This window comes from Nycticebus coucang, chromosome 22, assembly GCF_027406575.1.
Source record: "Nycticebus coucang isolate mNycCou1 chromosome 22, mNycCou1.pri, whole genome shotgun sequence".
NCBI lineage: Eukaryota > Metazoa > Chordata > Mammalia > Primates > Lorisidae > Nycticebus > Nycticebus coucang.
Window position 1 is genome coordinate 33,645,135 of NC_069801.1, and position 22,480 is coordinate 33,667,614.

Here is a 22,480-nt window from a genome sequence, read left to right on the forward strand (position 1 = left end):
GGCTGGTCACAACCAGCCCGGGGCGAGGATGCTTTAGTAGCCGGATTTTAGCGGAGTGGGGCAGGTCCGCTCGTCTTATTCTTGGAGACCACACCCTGAGCGCCCGGGGGAAGGCTCCAAAGCCGCGGGGCGGAGGCTTCCGCGGCCCAAGACCTGACCATCTATGGTCACAGAACGCACCGAAAAAACAGGAAGTGAGGCTAGAGGGGAGGATTTTTCTCCACCTTCCTAACCCTGGGCAGTGAGACATGGGCGGAGGCGAGCACGCCTAGTGAGCCCAAATCAATGCCTTCCCAAGTCACAAACGGGGAAACCGAGGTAGGCACTCTCAGAGTGAAGCGGAACTTGGCCATGATCCCCGCGGAGAGTACACCGCCGCCCGGATTCTCGCCCTCGGAAAATCCTGCCCCTAGTCCTTCTAAGACCCCTTTCGTACTGCAGTAAAAAGGAACCGGCCTTTGCCACTGAGACCAAACTGATAGGAGAACGGGCCTCTTTGCGTAGGTGGAGGGCCCTCCAGCCCTTCCTCGGCCTGAGCCTCGGTTTCCGTACTGCTGACCGAGGGGCGGGGCCTAGCTTGTGAGCACGCCCTCCCGGGTCGCTCCCGCCTTGGGGGTGGGGCTCTTCCCCCAGTGCCCTCCGGGGTAGTCGGGATTCTCTCTCCCAGGCGTGGTAAGTAGGGGGCGGAGTCACGAGCGGGGCGGCCAGAATCCCTGCCCCGTCCACCGCTGGCCTAGAGCTTCAGCCGGCGGCTCATTTCCGGTGGGAGTGCCGCGCCCAGTGAGGGCCCGGAAGTGGGTCGCGCGGAGATTGCTGGGCAGTTCTTGCCGGAAGTGGAGAGCGGCTGATCGCAGTCCCGAGGTGAGACTCAAGTCTGAGGTGAGGGTGTGAGGCTGGGGAGGGACTGGGGTCTCCTTGGGCCCCATCGGCGTCTGGCGTTGTGAATGGCCCTTCTGGCCTGTGTGCGTATGGTGAGCACTCCTGAGGGGGCCGGGGCTGAAGCCCTGAGGCCGACCCGGACTCTGGGGCGCGGTCTCTTGAGGTGGGGCCGGGGTGACCAGCTGAACCTGGCTGCCCCGGGGAAGCCCTCAGCTCGATTTCGCGTCGCTGTCTGTCAGCCTCGGCGGAGGCCTGATTCCTGAGGGGCCCTGAGTGAAAGGAGCTTCTGAGACGTTAGATTCGTCCCTAGTCCCAGTCTGCCTCCCATTGCACGGATGGGTACATTGATCCCCGGAGACTAGAAGAGGCTGGCCTAAGATCATATAACGAGTGAGGAAGAGAATCGGAATCCTTCCTTAGATGACTAGTCCCCGGTCCTTTCTATGTTCCTTGGAACCTCTAACGGGGGGTGGTCTTCCGGTCGGTGTTGCTTCGCAGGCTGCATTAGGTTAACCAACTTCTGTGTGGAACTTTTATTTTTTTCTCCTTTAATTCAGCTGTTTGGAATGCCTGGGGAGTTTTTAAAAGAGCAAGTTCTTGTATTTGCATTCTCATAGCCTCCCTCTTCTCCTGGCTGCTACTCTCATTCGGAAATGCTAAGCTAACTTTATTGAAGGGGTTGTGTACTTTTGGACCTAAAATCTTCTCGGATTTGGTCTGGCCCCACAACTAAGTGTGACCACAGATGCTTGCTTTAACTTATTTGATCCTTTTTTTGCTCGTAGTTTAAGTGGAGCTCTCTGCCCACCTCTGGGTTTAAATTTGGTGTTACAGATTGTGTTTTTTCTATGTCATCATTCTACCAGATGCTGGGAATGCAGCTTTGAAACAAAGAGATAAATCCTGTCCTCATGGAATTAGCAGTGTTTGCAGGGATGTTTAAGAAGTAATTGTAAATGTTAATGAGTGTTAGGAAGGCATAAGGTGATATGAAATAGGTAAACAAGGGATTCAGGAGAATTTCTGAAGAAGCAGAGTTTAAGATGAATTTTGAAGGATGAATAGGAGTAAGTTTGGTGAAGGGGGATGAGAACGTTTTTGACAGAGGTAGTATCAAAACTGACAGTTGAAGCTCTTTGTAGAGATCTAAGTGAAAATCCAAGGGCAGCCCAGCACACTGATCCTTTACCAAACGTTTATGAGGACCTTAATATGTGTGAAGCACATATTAAATGAGGTACTTACGTAGCCTGCATGGCTAGGAATACAGTTCTTGTGGAGTTTACAGTAGAGAAGGGAGCGGAAGAGTAAATCCAAGATGGCTTATAGTGTCATAGTGCATAGAGCATAGAAGAGAAATCCTGAGCCAAGTACTTGGGCTTCCAGAAGAGAATGGGAGGCCAAAATCTTGCAAAGTTAATTTAAAAGCTATATGGTGAATCTAGAAAAAGAGATTTCCAGGCAAAGAGAACTACAGGTGCAAGATCATGGAGACCTACACATGTGAAAGACCATGGCTAGTTCAGTGTTAGAATTCCAGTAATGCTTGAGGAAGTAGAGCTGTGAGAGTGGTAAGGTGAAATTGGAGTACCTTGTAAGCAATGCGAAGGAATTTGGATTTTACCCAGAAAGGTATGGGGATTCTTTGAAGTGTTTTACGTAGGAAAATGATGTTATCAGATTTACATTTTAGAAAGTTTGCTCTGACAAGTGGGAAGAGACCAGACACTGTGGGGGTATAGATCAGTGTTTGGAAGCTACTGCTGTTTTCATGGCCTAAACTAAGACAGTAGAAGTGGGAATGGAGAGGAGGGATCAGATTTGAGCAATGTTAAGAAGATGGAATCCATGGAATTGAAGATGGATAACTTATCAGAATGACGAAGTAGGAGTGGTGTAGGACAGTTGCCTGGTTTTTTGGGTTAGGGAACTAAGTGCTACCCATTTAGATAGGATATATGAGAAGTAAATTAGGGAGGCAACATGGAAAGAAAATCAATTTTTCATGAGTGTAGTTTGAAGTATTTGTAGCACATCCAGGTAAAGATGTTCTAGCTAAAGGAAATAGCAGAAGCAAAAGATGTGGAAGCAGGAGAGGGCCTAAATTGTTCAGTGGAGTACTGGGGCCTGGAATTTGGCAACAAATAAGACCAGAACAAAAAAGATAGCTGTCTACCAGGTTGTGAAGGGCTTTTTAATGGATTTGATTTTGATGTGGTCTAGCATGAAGAAATTTCTGTAGGAATATCCTGCCTTCTCCAGAAATACTTCATCAGTCAGGTGGGCATAATTTATGTCTCAGAGGGTTTTAAGTAAAATGGTAGCAGTGAAAGTACTTTGTAAAGTACAACTTGCTGTGCAAACCTGATACTAAGATTCAGTGCATGAAAAAAAAAATTCAGTGTGTGTATTTTTGCTATGAGGAGGTTATCTATTGAGTTTGTAAGATGAGATTTTTGTTTCCAAGCTAAGGGATGAACTTTTTTCACCCTTTTTCTTGGTTATACATAGATTTGTTTAGTTGCAATTTTTTTTTAAACTAAGGACTGTGCCTTTAAAAAGTGACTTCCTCCTTTCATTATGAGTCAAGGATTCGTTTTACTTAAACAAGCAAATGCATAGTGTCACTGGAAGTTGAGCTCTCTGATTTGAAATTTAATGCTGAGATTTGAAATCTAAGGATCCTTGAGCCATATCTTATACAATCCAAGTGACTATTCCTTTGAAATATCTTTATCAGTTTCTTTCTTTATTTTCTACTAAACTAGTTTTCATACCTGTACTTCCACTTCTCTATTGCAACCAGCCTCATCTTCTGAAAGTTCTTTAAAAAGAACCCTTTTTCATCTCATAATTCTTCACTGACTTCATATTCCCAAAGAATTAAACCTAAACTCCTTTGTTTCAACTTAATAAAATTCTCCGCAGGGCGGCGCCTGTGGCTCAGTGAGTAGAGTGCCAGGCTCATATACAGAGGATGGCAGGTTTGAACCCAGCCCCAGTCAAACTGCAACAAAAAATAGCGGGGCGTTCTGGCGGGCTCCTGTAATCCCAGCTACTTGGGAGGCTGAGGCAAGAGATTCACCTAAGCCCAAGAGCCAGAGGTTGCTATGAACTCTGATGCCACACCACTGAGCGTGACAAAGTGAGACTCTGTCCCTAAATAAATAAATAAAATTCTCCACAGTTACAACTTTATCTTAATTAATTTTCATTGGATGATGCACACTGACTTTCTAATTCAGAAAGTCGTAAACTAGCACTTTTTTTTTTCTTTTTAGGTTTTTTTTTTTTTTTTTTGGCCGGGGCTGGGTTTGAACTGCCACCTCCGGCATATGGGGCCAGCGCCATACTCCGTTGAGCCACAGGCGGCACCCCTAGCACTTTTTTAAGACAGGGTCTTTCTTACTCTGTCACCCAAGCTAGAGTACAGTGGTAACAATCATAGATAGCTCACTTTAACCTTGAACTCCTGGGCTCAAGCAATCCTCCTGCCTCAGCCTCTGGAATAGCTAGGACTACAGGCATGCATCAGCATATCCAGCTAATTTTTCTGTTTTTTTTGTAGTCTCATTCTTGCTCAGGCTGGTCTTGAACTCCTGACCTTTAGTAGTCTTCCACCTCAGCTCCCAAATTGCTAACATATAAGTATGAACCACCATCCTGGCCTGAACTAGCATTTTGTTTGAATCTTTTGCACTTGTTTTATTATGCATGCTCCTTATTAAATTAGAACAAACTTTCTCAACCTTGGCACAGTTGACATTTTGGGCCAGATAATGCTTTGTTATGGGGTTTCTGTATGCATTGTAGAATGTTTTTTTTTTTTTTTTTTTAAGAGCTACTTTTTCTTTTTTTTATTTTTTTTTGTGGTTTTTGGCCGGGGCTGGGTTTGAACCCGCCACCTCCGGCATATGGGACCGGCGCCCTACTCCTTGAGCCACAGGCGCCGCCCTGCATTGTAGAATGTTAAGCAGCATCCCTGGCCTCTACCCATTAGATGCTAGTAGCACTTCCTCATTTGTGACAACCAAAAGTGTCTTCAGACATGGCCAACTGTCTCCTGGAGGACAGAATTATCCCAGTGGAGAACTCCTGCATCAGAAAGTATCATAGAGGGCGGCGCCTGTGGCTCAAAGGAGTAGGGCATCGGCCCCATATGCCGGAAGTGGCGGATTCAAACCCAGCCCTGGCCAGAAACTGCAAAAAAAAAAAAAGAAAGTATCATAGAGCTAGGTATGGTGGCTATGCCTGTAATCCTAGCACTCTAGGAGGCCAAGATGGGTGGATTGCCTGAGATCATAGGTTTGAGACAAGCCTGAGCCAGAGGGAGACCTTGTCTCTAAAAATAGCTGGGTGTTGTGGAGGGCATCTCTAGCCCCAGCTACTTGGGAGGCTGAGGCGAGAGAATCACTTGAGCCCAAGAATTTGAGGTTCCTATGAGCTATGACGCCATGGCACTCTACCAAGGGTGACCAAGTGAGACTCTGTCTCAAAAACAAAACAAAACAAAACAATAGAAACCTGGCTCAGGGCCTGTAGCTCAAGCTGCTAAGGTGCCAGCCACATACATCAGAGCTGGTGGGTTCAAATCCAGCCTAGGCCTGCCAAACAGCAATGACAACTACAACCACAAAATAGCCAGGCATTGTGGCGGGCACCTGTGGTCCCAGCTACTTGGGAGGGTGAGGCAAGAGAATTGTTTAAGCCCAGGAGTCAGAGGTTGCTGTGAGCTGTGATACTACAGCACTCTACCCAGGGCGACAGCTTGAGACTCTGTCTCAAAAAAAAAAAAAAAAAGAAAGTATCGTAACTGTGATTATGTAATGTCTTATCTCTCCAACTAGATTCTGTGAGGGTAGGCTCCAAGCCATACTTAGCACAGTGAGTATATGGCCCATGATAAGCACTCAGTGCCTATAAATAAATAAATAAATTTATTAATTAATAAATCATTTGTTTTCATTGAGGCATTAAGAAGTTATTATTCCTTCAAGTAATTTCTAAATGATCCTTAAAGGACTTGCCTTTTTTTTCCCCCCAAAGAGTGTGATTTTAATAGAGAAATGCCATCGATTAAGTACTAGAAGCAAGCTTCATGTTAGTTGACAGTGTTATTCAGCAGAATTCCCTCTCCTTCAGATTAAGAATATGTAAATTCCTGTTTTGTTCATGTTGTCTGCATTTATTTTTTATTTATTTATTTATTTTTGAGACAGAGTTTCACTATGTTGCCCTTGGTAGAGTGCTATGGCGTCACAGCTCATAGCAACCTCCGCAACTCTTGGGCTTAAGTGATTCTCTTGCCTCAGCCTCCCAAGTAGCTGGAACTACAGGCGCCTGCCACAACGCCCGACTATTTTCCTGTTGCAATTGTGATTGTTGTTTAGCTGTCCAGGGCTGGGCTTGAACCCACCAGCCTTAGGGTATGTGGCTGGTGCCATAACCACTGTGCTACGAGCACCAAGCCAATGTTGCCTGCATTTAGACTGGCTGGTTTTAGTGTAAGGGTGGTTAACCTGTGGCTTGGGGGCCGCATGCAGATTATTTGAGGCTGGTTTTGCTTATTTGTGGTGTCAAATGTTGTGAAAACTATGCACAGCCCTTTTTTCCCTCATCACTTTTTTCCATTGTTTGTGTTTTTGACATGTGGCCCAAGACATTCTTCTTCCAATGTGCAATAAGGACATCCCTGTTTTAGTGGATAGGGACTATCATTTATTTTAAATTGCATATAGTTGGTGTTCATGTTTATTTTAATTGATAACGTTGTATAGAAATTTATTGCTTTGGTTCGGCACCTATAGCTCAGTGGTTAGGATGCCGGCCACATACTCCAAGGCTGGGGTTCAAACCCAGGACCGGGCCTGCCAAACAACAGCAACTACAACAAAAAAATAACCGAGTGTTGTGGCCGGCGCCTATAGTCCCAGCTACTTGGGAGGTTGAGGCAAGAGAATCGCTTAAGCCCAAGAGTTTGAGGTTTCTGGGAGCTGGGACACCATGGCACTCTACCAAGGGTGACATAATGAGACTCTGTCTCAAAAAAAAAAATAAAAAATAAAAAACAAAGACCAGGCTTGGCACCTGTGGCTCAAGCATCTAAGGCGCCAGCCACATACACCTGAGCTGGTGGGTTCGAATCCAGCCTGGGCCTGCCAAACAACAATGACGGCTGCAACCAAAAAATAGCCAGGCATTGCGGCAGGTGTCTGTAGTCCCAGCTACATGGGAGGCAGAGGCAGAGGCAGGAGAATCACTTGAGCCCAGGAGTTGGAGGTTGCTATGAGCTGTGATGCCACGGCACTCTACCCAGGGCAACAGCTTGAGGCTCTGTCTCAAAAAAAAAGAAAGAAATTTATTGCTTAAGAACAGGGATATGTTCTAAGAAATTTGTCATTAGGTGATTTCATCATTGTGGGAACATCATATAGAACATACTTTAACAAACCTAGATGGTATAATCTATTGCTCCTAGGCTATAAACCTGTACAGCATGTTATGTACTGAATATTGTAGGCAACTGTTACACAGTAGTATTTGTATCTAAATATAAAAATGGCACAGTAGAAATACAATATCATAATTTTATGGGATCACCATCGTATGTGTGTTTTGTCCATCATTAACCAAAATGTCATCATAGGGCACGTGACTATGGTTTTGTTGTCTTTAGATTAATGCACCTGTGACAATGAAACTTTCTTCTTGATATACGTAAACCCAATAAAAACAAAGTTCTAAAAATATTCCTCAGTTACAGTGCAGCTTTGTTTGCCTTGTATAACTAGACCTCTTGTGCCAAACTTTTCCAGTTTGCTTTCCTCCCAAACATTTGGCTGGAAAATAGTTGAAATGTTTAATGGAAGGAACAGACTTGCTTCTTTTTTTCCTCCAGAGGTTATTAAAATTCCTATACTTAAGTTAATTATAGACTTAAAATCTCAGGTCTTTTCATATCTCTAGTTTTAGCTGAATCATATCTAAGGACAAATGTCATCCTTGAATCTATCTTTATGTATGAGTGTGGGAAATGCTCTTCTATTAAAACCACTATCCAGGCTGAAATTAGTCAATGCAGTTTTCCTTACAGAGTAGAAAGCATATAGAAGTAGAAAAGGTCTGCTCATGCTGTGTGCAATTAGTCTTTATAATATTCTTTGAATATATGGGAGAAGGGAACCCATGACAAAGTTATCCATTTGCTCCAGACTATTGAAACAGCTAGTTTGCAAGTCTAATCTCAGATTATACACTATTACTCATTTGACTCCCTCCTGGAATTTAAGATAGAGGACCATGGTAAGGAGAGAATAGGAGACAAGGGCTGATACTCCTTAGAAGATAGATCTTTCTTTCTCTTTTAATCTAAACCTCAGGTGGCAGTGACTCAGGCACTAAATGTCATTGATTTCATCAGCGAAACCAAATGCTTACGGAAGAACAGTGGCTTCTGATTTGGGTTAGATTGAGATGGCATCTTTACTGGGGCAAAGTGGTGTTTGTTCTTTGGTTTCTGGGTTAAATTAACCAACTTGCAAGTATCTCTGAGTAGCATGTCTAGATTTTACTTTGTGACATGTTAGCGCTTGGTAATGAGAATTTCTATACTGAATTGTTAGGGATAGAACTAACTAATATAGTTTAGTGGTAGCATAGAAGAGATGCCCAATTAGAGATGGCTTTTGGTCTTTTTTCTTTCTTTCTTTTTTTTTTTATTTTGAGACAGAGCCTCAAGCTGTTGTCTGGGGTAGAGTGCTGTGGCATCACAGCTCACAGAAACCTCCAACTCCTGGGCTCAAGCAATTCTCCTGCCTCCGCCTCCCAAGTAGCTGGGACTACAAGCACCTGCCATAACGTCTGGCTACTTTTTGGTTGCAGCTGTCATTGTTGTTTGGCGGGCCCAGGCTGGATTCAAACCCCCCAGCTCAGGTGTATATGGCTGGCGCCTTAACCGTTTGAGCCACTGGAGCCAGGCCTGGTCTTGGTTTTTTAATTATTTTTTCTTTTTTTGCAGAGACAGAGTCTCACTTTTTTTTTTTTTTTTTTTTTTTTTTGGCCGGGGCTGGGCTTGAACCCGCCACCTCCGGCATATGGGACCGGCGCCCTACCCGTTGAGCCACAGGCGCCGCCCGACAGAGTCTCACTTTATGGCCCTTGGTAGAGTGCCGTGGCCTTGCACAGCTCGCAGCAACCTCCAACTCCTGGGCCTAAGCGATTCTCTTGCCTCAGCCTCCCGAGCAGCTGGGACCACAGGCGCCCGCCACAACGCCCGGCCATTTTCTGGTTGCAGTTTGGCCAGGGCCGGCGCCCCACTGACTGAGCCACAGGCGCTGCCCTTAATTTTTTTTTTTTTTGAGACAGAGTCTCACTGTGTTGCCCTCGGTAGAGTGATGTGGCATCACAGCTCACAGCAACCTCAAACTCTTGGACTTAAGCAATTCTCTTGCCTTAGCCTCCCGAGTAGCTGGGACTACAGGTACCCGCCACAAAGCCCAGCTATTTTTTGGTTGCAGTTGTCATTGCTGTGTAGCAGGCCCGGACCAGCTCTAACTCGCCAGCTTCAGTGTATGTGGCTGGTGCCCTTACTCACTGAGCTATGGGTACCGAGCCTTGGTCTTTGCTTCTTTTTTTTTTTTTTTTTTTGCACTTTTGGCTGGGGCCGGGCTTGAACCCCCTATCCCCAGTATATGAGGTCGGCGCCCTACTCCCTGAGCCACAGGTGTCGCCCTGGTCTTTGTTTTTTATTATGAAAAATTATGTAACTATGTTAAAGATTGGAAAACAAAAAGAGGAAGTGTCAAAAGCCCCATCACCCTAAACCTAAAGAGACATATACTGTAAATTTTGTGTTCTCTTTGATTGATTGATTGATTGATTTATGTATTTTGAGACGGAGTCTCACTTTGTCACCCTTGGAAGAGTGCCATGGCGTCATAGCTCATAGGAACCTCAAACTCTTAGGCTCAAGCAATTGTCTTGCCTTAGCCTGTCAAGTAGCTGGGACTACAGGAACCCGCCACAGCACCCAGCTATTTTTAGAGACAGGGTCTCGCTCTGGCTCAGGCTGGTCTTAAACCTGTGAGCTCAGGCAATCCACTTGCCTTGGCCTCCCAGAGTGCTAGGATTACAGGCTTGAGCCATATTCCATTTACTTCTGATTGACTTCGTGAATAAGCAGAAGGAATTGTGTTGTGGAAGGATGAGAGTGTGAAGCAGCTTTGGCAAGAATCACTAGCCATTTCAGATTTTTATTGGTTTCAAACCACTAAAGAAGTAACTGTTGAATATCCCTCCAAGAGCCCATGCTTTCTCATGACTTCAAGAGATTTCTTTGCCAGTGATTTGCAAACATTATCTCTAGTCTTGATCCTTTCCCAGGCTTTGTTTCTAAATACTTACTAGACGTTTCCTCTTAGAAGCTTCTTCTTTTCTTCAAGCTCAGCACATCCAAAAGTGACCTCATTTTCTTGCCCTAACTAAAATATGCTAGAACCTGTTTCTGCCTATAATGTCATCATTCTCTTAAGGCCCCAATATTTACAACTCTGGAATCAATCTTGCCTCCCTTCTCTGAATGTTATTATGCTCACAGTCAGTACCACACAGTTAGTACTTGTTCTCAGTTTAATGCACACTTGTTTCTTATGACCTCCAAGGGCAGAACCAAGATCAGTGGGTGGAAGTTGTGAGGAGGCACATTTGCCTCCATATAAGGAAGAACTTTTTAATATTTTGAGCTCTCTGAAAGGAATGGGCTGCCTCCAGAAGTCTCAGGTTCTCCATCTCTGAAGGTGTTTGAGCAGAGGCTGCCTGACTAATTGCAAAGGATGCTGAAAGGATTTTTTGGCTTCAGATGATGTTTTTACAAGATGATTTTCTAGAATCCCTCCTAATCCTGAGATCCAGTGATTTAGTAGAAAGTAGCTTCTCTCTGGAGGCTCCCTTAGAGCAGGCAAACTATTTTACCCTTCTTTTATATTCTCCACAGCACTTATTGCAGGTGGTGGTCACATGGTTGCCTAAAGGTAATTATTTGTAGGTTAACTAATGCTTTTCATTTAGTTTAAATTTCTGGTTAGTCACCAAATATTTCAGGTTTTTTCCTTTGAAATTCTTTTTTTTTTTTTCCCTTTGAAATTCTTTTTCAGTAGCTTTCTTTTACAGCTAGATGAATAACAGCTTTCAACTTAACTTTAGACCCTAGTATTTTTACTTTTCTTCAAATCATATTCTGTTTATCAGGCAGTACTTGTAAACACCTTGCTTTCATATTATTCCTCCCCTCAGAATCCTTGGATGGCTTTATGTGTATCAACATCAAATCCAAATACTGTCTGGCTATTCAGTCCCCTCAAAAATCAGCTTATTCACCTTTATTTCCCATGTGCTCTATGCAGGCTAACCTACTCACACTTGCTGTACCTAGCTTGCAAAATGCCCCACTATGCTTTGGAAACCAAACTACCTTCAGTCCTCATTGATTTCTTCTGAACTTTCAGAGTATGTAGTTGGTCATACTGTATTATTCAGATCCATAGCAACACATTCTGTGAAGAAAAAAATCTCTTAACATATAGGTAGATACTTTAAATTTCCCTAATCTAACTGAAGTTCTATCAGAACTCTTTTTTTTTTTTTTTGAGACAGAGTCTCATTATGTCACCTTGGGTAGAGTGCTGTGGTGTCACAGCTCACAGCAACCTCCAGCTCTTGGGCTTAGGCAATTCTCTTGCCTTAGCCTCCCGAGTAGCCCACCACAACGCCCGGCTATTTTTTTTTGCAGTTTGGCTGGGGGCAGGTTTGAACCTGCCACCCTCAGTATATGGAGCCGGCACCCTACTCACTGAGCCACAGTGCTGCCCTCTATCAGAGCTTTTAAAAATACAGTCTTCAATATTTATTCCATTCACATTTCATTTTGTTGGCCTTCCTGATAAGAAGGAAAACATCTTTTTTTTTTTTTTTTTTGTAGAGACAGAGTTTCACTTTATCGCCCTACGTAGAGTGCCGTGGCCTCACACAACTCACAGCAACCTCCAACTCCTGGGCTTAAGCGATTCTCTTGCCTCAGCCTCCCGAGTAGCTGGGACTACAGGCGCCCACCACAACGCCCGGCTATTTTTTGGTTGCAGTTTGGCCGGGGCCGGGTTTGAACCCACCACCCTCGGTATATGGGGCCGGTGCCTTACCGACTGAGCCACAGGCGCTGCCCTTTTTTTTTTTTTTTTTTTTTGAGACAGAATTTCGCTGTGTAGCCCTCGAGCCCTCCGTAGAGTGCTATAGCGTCATAGCTGACGGCAGCCTCAAACTCTGCTTAAGTGATTCTTCTGCCTCAGCCTCCCAAGTAGCTGGGACTACAGGTGCCCGCCACAACACCTAGCTGTTTTTTTTTTGGTTGTAGTTGCCATTGTTGTTTGGCAGGCCCGGGCTGGATTTGAACCTGCCAGCTCCAGTGTATGTGGCTGGCACCCTAGCCACTGAGCCGCAGGCGCCAAGCCAGAAGGAAAACATCTTATCAGGAAATCTAACAAAATGCATATTCCATGTCTTAGTGCTTTGATTTTAAGTACTTTGATTTTATGAACATCTATATACCTAGTTGTTCTAGGTGCTGAGAGATGAGGTGGGTGCAGGAAGAAGAATGGATAAATTCTCATCCTTCTGGAGCCTATATTCTAGTACATAGTATTCAGTGCTAACATTTTACATTTGAATTGCATTTTATTTATTTATTTTTTTATTTTTTTGAGACAGGGTCTAGCTTCATCACCCTCAGTAGAGTGCCGTGGCATCATAGCTCAGAGGAACCTTAAACTCATGAGGGGTTACTCTCATCTACGAAATCAATTCCTTTTATCCTTACATCTCTGTATGCTAGATGAGGATTAAAATTTATTATGTGACTGTGTCCAAATTACACAAATAATACATGCACATTGGGACTCAGACCTTGGTCTCCTGAGACCTAGTTCTATTTAGATTTATGTAATTGTGACATAAATATGACTGTGTTTCTTAGAGTTTTTATGATGAATGTTTTACTGTTCGAAAGTCTGTACATTCATTTATAAAGATTACATATAGTTCTTTCTGTATTAATTAGAAATGGCAAGGAACAAGATTAGGCAGAGCTACAGTTTTCTACTCTGTGAATTCTGAATGCTTTGGGAGAAGCCTTATTTTGAACATTTGCTTCTAAATTTGTGCCATCTTGAATATTATTTTTAAAAATTGGCCTCCACGTAGTAAATTGAAAGCAGAAAAAATGAAAGCTGCTAATGATGTAGCTAAAGATTCCATGAAGAGGACTTGAACCCATGGTGCTAAGCACAGCAAACAAGTTGAGGGGGACTGGATGCTGTGGTGAACCCCATGGTCACTTAGTTGATTAAAAGCCATTGTGGAATGGTAAGAAGAGCCTCAGACTATGATTCAGAACTTTTGTTTTAGAGGCCTGGGTTCTCTACTCAGTGGCAGATCTCTGTCAAGCTTTTTAACTTCTATGAACATAAGTTTCTTCATTCTAAAAATAGGATCAATATCTGCATAATATGCCTTGCAAATTTTTTTTTTGCATTTTTAATGTTATTCTAGCAACCACAACATTGTTACAAAAGCATCATTTTAAGAGATTTATCTGGGCGGCGCCTGTGGCTTAAGGAGTAGGGCGCCGGTCCCATATGCCGGAGGTGGTGGGTTCAAACCTAGCCCCGTCCAAAAACAAAAAAACAAAAACAAACAAAAAAAAGAGATTTATCTGCTCAGATACTTTACCTTGCAGAATTTATTTTTTACACAAAGTCATAAACATTATTCACCATAAGAATTATTTTAAGTCTCAAAAGAAACGATAAATCACTGATATAAAGCATTTATGACTATGAGAGATTATTTTTAATTAATATAGATTCTCCTGTGGTTATTTTCCTTGTACTTAGTTTGGAGATGTCCATATCAGTGTGTTGGAGATGTCCATATCAGTGTGATTTGTATTCAAGAAGGCAACATTTATTTGAAAATGGGAGTGTTTGTTAACTCCTGCAAAAGCAGACAGGTAAAAAATTAAAAGAGAAGGAGAGAGAGAAAAAAAACCACTTTTCCACAGATTTGACAGAGAACAGAGACATCTAGACTTTTAATGAGGGAAAAGTATTATTTATTTACTTATTTCAAGGACCATTATTAGCCTACTGTATATTTAGTGCCTACTGCATTTATAGTACTAGAATTATAAAGGTTCCTACCTTAACAGTGGCTAATTGCCTATTGACTATTAAATAAATGATTTTAAACCGGTATGTTAAGTTTTATGGTAGAAAGATAAGGGCAGAGTGCTATAGAAGTACATATTAGAAATACTTCCTGGAGAGGTAAAACCTTAGTTGAGACTTAAAGGATAGTAGCAGTTCTGGAGAGGGCACACTGGAAAGGGAAAAGACTTTTCTGATTATTATAAAGTCTCAGAAGTGAGAAAAAGCCCGGCTCTTTCTGGAAAATCCAAATAGTCCTGGTTGCTGCAGTGTGCTGAGGAAAGGGGTAGCAAGAGCTAAAACTGGGGAGTAGTAGGAGATAAAGTCCAAGTAGATTATAGAAACCCTTGTTTGAACTTTATCCTCAATGTTCTGGGAAGTATTGAATGGGATTAAATAAAAGAGTATCATAGTTACATTTGAATTTTAGTTATATCACTCTGGCTATGATATGGAGAGTAGATGAAGAAGTCATATAGTGGAATTAGGGGAGACTAGCTAGAAAGTTACTGTAGTAATGTAAGCAAAGTCTCCATATCCTAAACTTTTATCAGTTAGGATAGAGCCAAAGGGCATCTATTCATGAGATATGCATGATAGAGCCTTTTATCAGTAAGAGTAGAGGCAAGGGGTAGCTATCTGTTTATGAGATATACAAGATAGAGCCTATGAATTTTGATGACTGATTAGATGCTGTGGAGGACTAAGGAGGAAGATATAAATTTAGTTAATGTTCATGGAATCCTTACTATTTTCTTGGGCAGTGCCAAGCTCTTCTGCATGGACTTCCTTATCCTTCTCAGTGAAGCCCTTTGGATTTTGTACTGTTGTTGTGCTCATTATAGAAGTAAGGAAACTGAGGCTCAGAAAGTTTGGTAACTGCACATAGTCACAGAGCCATGGAGTGCTCTTGTTCAAACCCACAATCTGTCTGATTTATCTAAAGACCACTTTTACTATACTATACTGCCTCACAGTTTACAAGTTACTAGCTTGATCAATCAGGTGATTGCTGGTCATGCTGGATCACTGAGACAGTGGATATGAGGTGTGAGGGAGTAATGTTAGGGGAGACAGTGAGTTCTGTTTTGGACATTTTATTTAGTTTGAGGTACCTTTGGGTCATCTTAGTAGAGATGTGGAAGTGGGGTCTAAAATTCTGAGTCCCAGAGGAATGGTCTGAATTGGATAGATTGCTTTGGGAGTCTTTAGTCCACAGGTGGATGTGGTTGTGGTGCCATCTGACAAGTATGCTGGGAGTTACTGTAGCAGTGGTAGTTGAAGGCTTGGGAGTAGACGTGACCACCTAAAGAGTGTGTGTGCAGAAAATGAGAAAAAGTGTTTCTTTCGGTCTCTTCAATTGTGAACATTCTTTCTCCTAACATCTCAAATCTCAATCTACCCCCACCAAAACCAAACGAGGGGGAGGGGGAAGCGGGTACAGCAATAACAATAACCTCAGAAAAGGCCCAGATACTGTTTATCTATCTTAGGTAGAATGAGATTAACTATAAATGGTAGGGGTGTTGTCCCTTTCCATTCTACTTAAGTCAGATAGCAGTACAGCAGCTTATTTAGCAATGAAAGCCTGTAAGTGAAATGTGGAAAAGGAACCAAGATCCCATGAAGCTATTTTATTAAGCTTTTAAGATTGGTAAGTGTTTCACCAACCCTGGCGGCCTTCAGAGACACTTTTGCTGTTTCCATGTTAATGCTGATCTCAACCTAAAACACCCATTGTGTCTGAAGGAACATGTTTGGGTTTTTTTGTTTTGTTTTTCAAGTGGGAAACAAAGTTTATTGAGGAAGAGAAAGAAAGATATGTTTACAGAGCAAGAGATAGGTTTATAGGCAAGGTACATTCACCATAGACAGCTGTGGGACCTCATTGTTGCAATGAAGAAAAAGGCTGAAGGAACATACTTTATAACAGAACTAGGTGGTATCTATTCATGGAAAGTAGCTTGGGATTTTATAGCCTTCTTCCCCTTTTTCCCAGATTTATAAAGTCTGGTGAATTATATGTGAGTCTTTCCCTGGCCAGTACTCAAAATGGAACAGGGCAGCAATTCAGATATCAGATGACGGTATCATAACATAAAAAAAAGTATATGGGCTGTCTCTAGACTGCTCTGTTTTATGAGTAGGGCATAGACTTGGAGTCCCTGCTCAGGCCAGGGAATAGAAAGGTTTATTTGGTTCTCATTTTCATTTTTTTCTCTTTGTATCTTATCTGTCTATTTGTCTTTCTGACACGGGGTCTGCCTCTGTCACCAGGCTGGAGTGCAGTGGCACAATCATAGCTAACTGCAGCCTTGAATTCCTGAGCTCAGAGATCCTCCTGCCTTAGCCTCCCATAAGAGATCTTATACTTATACTACAGGTGGCATGCAACTAATTAAAAAATATTTGTTTTTAGGAGACAGGGTCTTGCTATGTTGTCTAGCCTGGTCTTGAACTCCTGGCCTCAAGCAGTCTTCCTGCCTTTGCCTCCCAAAGTGCTGGCATTAGGATATGAGCCACCACGTTAGGCCCTTTGATTCTCTTTTAAACAACATTCTCTGGCAAGTGGCTGGACCCAGAGAGACCAGAGTCTGTATGCAGAAAAGAATGGATAGGAATTATTCTGTTGCCTTCCTTTATCTTACAAGCTGTGAGGGAGGACAGTGGGTTGAGATGCTGGTGTGTTGTCATCTTTGGGGGAATCATAATTGCTATGGTCATTCCAGGCAGCTTCAACATTCAGCTTTAGTTACCTGAACTAATTAGTGCTTTGATGAAATGGAATCTTTCCAAGTCAAAGCTTTGATTGAAATTTCACTAGCTGATTTCTGTGAGATCTCTTATGGTCTCAAGTACTTTATATAGATGTGTATTGATAACACTTTATACTTATGTGTACAGTATGGACAGCTTTCAGAACTGACCCTTTAGAGTTTTGGAATGCTGTAACTTCATAAATATTTATTGAACACCCACTACGTACCAGGTAATGGTCTTGATGGTAGAGTATAAGGGAAAAGCTAAATAAAATTAAAGTCCTTTTTTTCTTGGAGCTTACTTTCTTCCTTGGAGCTTACTTTCAGGATACTAGACATTGAATGAGGCTAGTTCAATTAAATTAGCGCTTCTGAAAGACCTATAGCAAGCCCTTGTGGATGTGTCTAGTCTCCTTCCCTGCCTTGAAGCCTGGCTCAAATGGCAGCTTCTTCATGATACCCTTATCTGATGCTTGTAGCTGATATACTCTTCTCCTCTCTGAAATCCCGTGCCTCTCTATTTGCAACTTTCTTATGTCACTTTAATTTTTTTTTCTTTTTTTTTTTTTGTAGAGACAGAGTTTCACTTTATCGCCCTCAGTAGAGTGCCGTGGCCTCACACAGCTCACAGCAACCTCCCAACTCCTGGGCCTAGGCGATTCTCCTGCCTCAGCCTCCTGAGTAGCTGGGACTACAGGCGCCTGCCACAACGCCCGGCTATTTTTTTGTTGCAGTTTGGCCGGGGCCGGGTTTGAACCCGCCACCCTCCGTATATGGGGCCGGCGCCCTGCTCACTGAGCCACAGGCGCCGCCCTTTTCTATTTATTTTATAGTCATTAAGTCTCCCCCCATTAGACTGTAAGTTTTTGTAGGCAGTACTCTGCCTTCAAAATAATATCCTATTCATTTCACATGCAGGTAGCAGGATGTTATGGGAAAAAAACACACTGAGCTTAAAGCCAAAAAGACTTAAATTGAGTACTGGTTTTTCTACTAACGGGCTGTGTTTGTGTGTCTATAGCCAAGTCATTTAACTTCACTGAAATTAAGTTTTCTGTGTTTAAGAGTGTAGTAATTATCCTTCTATTCCTAAACAGTTGTTGGGAGGCTCAAAATGAGATAATATATGTGACTATACTTTGTAAAGTCTCAATTTCTATGCAAATACTTAAGGATATCATAGTAAGTATTTGAGTAAACATTTGCTTTATTGGTCACCTTTTCCTGAGTTGTTTTCTTGCTTAATGAGATCTTCTATGATTTTGCAAATATGATAGACTATTTTCCATCTAATTTTATTATTCTGTTCCTCAGAATTGGCATCCTTTTTACTTCCAGGAGTATTCTGTTTTTCTCCGTAGGTGCTTTGTAATATTAAAATAACAAGTGATAATTTGATCTATTCCGGCAGGTGGTACATTATGGCTGACATGCAAAATCTGGTAGAAAGATTGGAGAGGGCAGTGGGCCGCCTGGAGGCAGTATCCCATACCTCTGACATGCACTGTGGGTATGGAGACAGTTCATCAAAAGGTAAGCACTCTGCAGCTTTGACTATCTGGGCCTGAAATTTTTCTATCCTAGTGAATTCTCTCCTTTGGAGCTAACTTCCCAAAACACTTAATCTAGAAGGTTTATCACTTGTATTGCTGTGAACAGATGAGGGAGGAAGTGACTTGTGCAAGGAGGCCTGTGGTTAAGTTATTTTAACACAAGAACTTCCTGCTTGTGTGATACTTCCTGTTCTTTCTTTAGCAGAACACCTCCAGTGTAAGTCAGATGATAAGTGGTGTTAAAATTCCCCTTCCTGGTTGGCAAACAGGGCCATTTAGTGTATGCACCAATGAAACAATGTTAAAGTTAAAAGGAACCTTGGAGGATCATTTGTTCATTTTCATTTTATAGATAAAGAAAATTAAGCTAAGAGAGAAAAAGGGACTTAGGGTCACATAACCAGTTTAGTGGTGGTATTGCAACTAGAATCCATGATTCTTGGGGCGGTGCCTGTGGCCCAGTGAGTAGGCCGCCGGCCCATACGCCGAGGGTGGCGGGTTCAAACCCAGCCCCGGCCAAACTGCAACAAAAAAAATAGCCGGGTGCTGTGGCGGGCACCTGTAGTCCCAGCTACTTGGGAGGCTGAGGCAAGAGAATCGCTTAAGCCCAGGAGCTGGAGGTTGCTGTGAGCTGTGTGATGCCAAGGCACTCTACCGAGGGCCATAAAGTGAGACTCTGTCTCTTCAAAAAAAAAAAAAAAGAATCCAGGATTCTTGACTCATGTTCCAGTATTCTTTTTATTGTATTACCTTGCCCCTTTCTCATGGAAGTACATTTTAAAAAAACATACATGGCTAATTTTTATGTTGTTTGTGTCTTCCACAGGGGCAATTCCATATGTGCAAGCATTTGACTCACTGCTTGCTGGTCCTGTGGGAGAGTACTTGAAGATCAGTAAAGAAATTGGGGGAGACGTGCAGAAACATGTAAGGACTGGTGACTTTTCTTCAAATTCTACTTATCCTTGGTTTAAGAGCCCTTGAAAGGCTCCTGGCTCCTTCTCTACCAGTACCGAGGAGCTCTGTCCAAGCACAGAAATGATTCCTCATATTTTTCTAAGTCCCCTACTTTTACCCCATTTTCTGTGTGGGCTGCTTTTATACAGAAAGCTTGTGTGGTTCATAAAATATGCCTCTGTTCTTTATAGTGAAGAATATGTTACCAGTCTAATTCCAGCATGTTATATAACCAAACCTGGGGGGACTTATTTAAAGGAGTCATTATCATGACTTAGCATTTATAAAACTATGCTTGATAGTGATTAGTTATGCTAATGTGGGCTATTTTCACACTTAGCCCACAGCAAGAACATGCAGTAGGCAATGACAGGTGCCTCTCCACCCACTTCCCTTCATGTGGTGCCTCCACATCGTCACTACCAACACCCTACACTCACATATAGATTCTGCCTTTCTTTTCAAGACCCAGAAACCTTCCTTCTAGCCCACTGAATAATTCTTTATAAACAATAATCATGTTTAGGATCTTCTTAGCCTAAACTCTTAAGCAAGACTGTTGGTTGTCCTTTGGAAGATCTATTTTGAGTCTCTCATAGATCATCTGTTGGCAGTGGTATTAGCTTTAGGGAGTGGGACTGGAAATTTAATAAGGCGTGGGGCTTGCTTTTTTTTTTTTTTTTTTTTTTTTTTGTTGAGACAGGGTCCCACCCTATGCCCCTGAGCAGAGTGCAGTGGGCGTGGTAGCTCACCACAACCTCAGACTCAGGCTGCGGGCACCCGCTGCCTCAGCCTCTGGAAGCCGCTGGGATTACAGGCGCTCGCCGCGGCGCCCGGCTAGGTTTTTCCGTTTTTTTCACGAGTCGGGGTCTCACTGTCGCTCAGGCGAGTCCCGAACTCCTGAGCTCAAGCGATTCTCCCTCCTCACCCTCCCACAGTGCTGGGATTACAGGCGTGAGCCACCGCGCCCGGCGGGGCTTGCATTTTTACTTTATACAGTTGCATAACATTTGAAAAAAAAAAAAACACCTTTTTTTTTTTTTTTGAGACAGAGTCTCACTTTGTTGCCCTGGGTAGAGTGCCATGGCATCATAGTTCACATCAACCTCAAACTCTTGGGCTCAAGCAATCCTCTTGCCTTAGCCCCCAGGAAGTTGAATTATAGGCACCTTCTACAACTCCCGGCTAGTTTTTTTTTTTTTTTTTTTTTTGGCTTCTGTCGTTTTGCTTTTTTAGAGATGGAGTCTTGCTCTTGCTCAGGCTGGTCTTAAACTCCTAAGCTCAAGCCATTCACTTGGTGTATGTGGCTGGCACCCTAGCTGCTGAGCTATTGGTGCCGAGGCTGGCTATGTTTTTTGTTGTTGTTTAGAGACAGTCTCACTTTGTCGCCCTCGGTAGAGTGCTGTGGCCTTACAGCTCACAGCAATCTCCAGCTCTTGGGCTTAGGTGATTCTCTTGCCTCAGCCTCCCGAGTAGCTGGGACTACAGGTGCCCACCAGAATGCCCAGCTATTTTTTATTTCACTTGCCTAGGGCTGGATTTGAACCCACCACCCTCAGTATGTGGGGCCGAAACCCTACTCACTGAGCCATGGGCACCACCCCTGGCTATTTTTTGGTTATAGTTGTCATTGTTGTTTGGTAGGCCCAGGCTGGGTTCAAACCCGCCAGCTCTGGTATATATGGCTGGCACCCTAGCCGCTGAGCTACAGGCACCAAGCAGGCCTCATGTTTCTTAAACTCCCTCAGAAAGAAATAATAACATATTTGTAACTCAGATAAAAGTTTCACAAAATAGTGCTTATACTACTGCTGTACTTTTTTTGTTTTTGTGTTTTTTTCTTATTTTTACTTTGAAAATTATTTCACATTGGTGTAATGCACTCACACTTTTGTTTTATTCTATTTCTCTTAATAAAGTGATAGTTATGGCTCACTAAATTGATTTAATTATCTATTAATGGGTCCTGATCCAGCCTTTGGGAAATAGCTTTAACCTAAAGAAACAAATACTTTGAGAGTTTCAGGCATAAATTTAGGTCTTTGCCTTTACTTGTGTCTCCAATTCTTGAGAAAAGTAGGTATTTTTTGGTAATGTGAGCTAGGAGGGATATTTCAGTGCATGTTAACCCATCACACTATGTGGTTGCTAATTTTACTTCACCTAAGGCGAGCCCTCCTTATCGTCATTTCCAATTCTGAAGATGTGTCCCTGATTAGTAGTAGTATATGTAATTCTGCTGTCAATCCCTGGAATCTGGAATACATGAGGGAAACAACACGAAGTCTCTGGGTTGCTGCCAGAGTACATGGAAGTAGAGGTCTCAGGTTGTTCTTATCAAGACCTCTCCAGTTTTAATATGTCATCAGTAGCTGATTCTTCTCCTTCCTGACAGGCGGAGATGGTCCACACAGGTCTGAAGTTGGAGCGAGCACTCTTGGTTACAGCCTCTCAGTGTCAGCAGCCAGCAGGTGTAAGTTCACTACTATTTGGTTTAGTTTTGATGCTCAGGACAAGGTGAGAGATGTTTTTGCTAAGCTGTCAAAACATGCAAAAGTACTGCCAGCCAAATTGCAACAGAAAAATAGCTGGGCATTGTGGTGGGCGCCTATAGTCCCAGCTGCTTAGGAGGCTGAGGCAAGAGAATTGCCTAAGCCCAGGAGTTGGAGGTTGCTGTGAGCTATGACACCACGGCACTCTACCAAGGGTAACAAAATGAAACTCTGTCTCAAAAAAAATGCCAAAGTAGTCCTAGTATTCTCACGATGATTTATATTCACACCAAGTCCCAGAGGTAGCATCAGACTTTAAGTGCCTTTATGGAAATTTGCCATTCAGTACTTACTGGTCTCTACTGGCTTTTTTTCTGTCATTTTGTTTAGGACTGTAGTTACCCCAAGGACTTCACTGCATGTCTCAATAGATAGGCTCTTAGCTGAGCCCAATTTATCATAATGTCTCCTGAACCCTTTAGAGATGGTTCCCTTGCTTCACTGGGATGGGCTTTAGTAATGCTGCTGTGAAGGCCCTAAACCCCCACCCCCAGCCCCACCCTGGTACTGCTTCTCCTTCCATCCTT

The 22,480-nt window shown here is 43.0% G+C and overlaps 1 protein-coding gene across 3 annotated transcripts in view; it reads left to right on the top strand.

Moving 5' to 3' along the window:
* Positions 1-221: 221 nt before the first annotated feature.
* CAP1 (cyclase associated actin cytoskeleton regulatory protein 1) overlaps positions 222-22,480 on the top strand; it is a 33,072-nt gene continuing 10,813 nt past the window's right edge. The window contains exons 1-4 of one of the 3 annotated variants that reach the window (XM_053575065.1): positions 222-879; positions 18,303-18,424; positions 19,271-19,371; positions 21,797-21,874. In XM_053575065.1, the coding sequence (XP_053431040.1) occupies positions 18,313-18,424; positions 19,271-19,371; positions 21,797-21,874 (291 nt within the window). In that variant the 5' untranslated portion in view covers positions 222-879; positions 18,303-18,312. Of the gene's footprint in view, positions 880-1,250; positions 1,270-18,302; positions 18,425-19,270; positions 19,372-21,796; positions 21,875-22,480 lie in introns of those variants that run through there. The other 2 variants (XM_053575064.1, XM_053575066.1) reach the window with 2 other exon arrangements.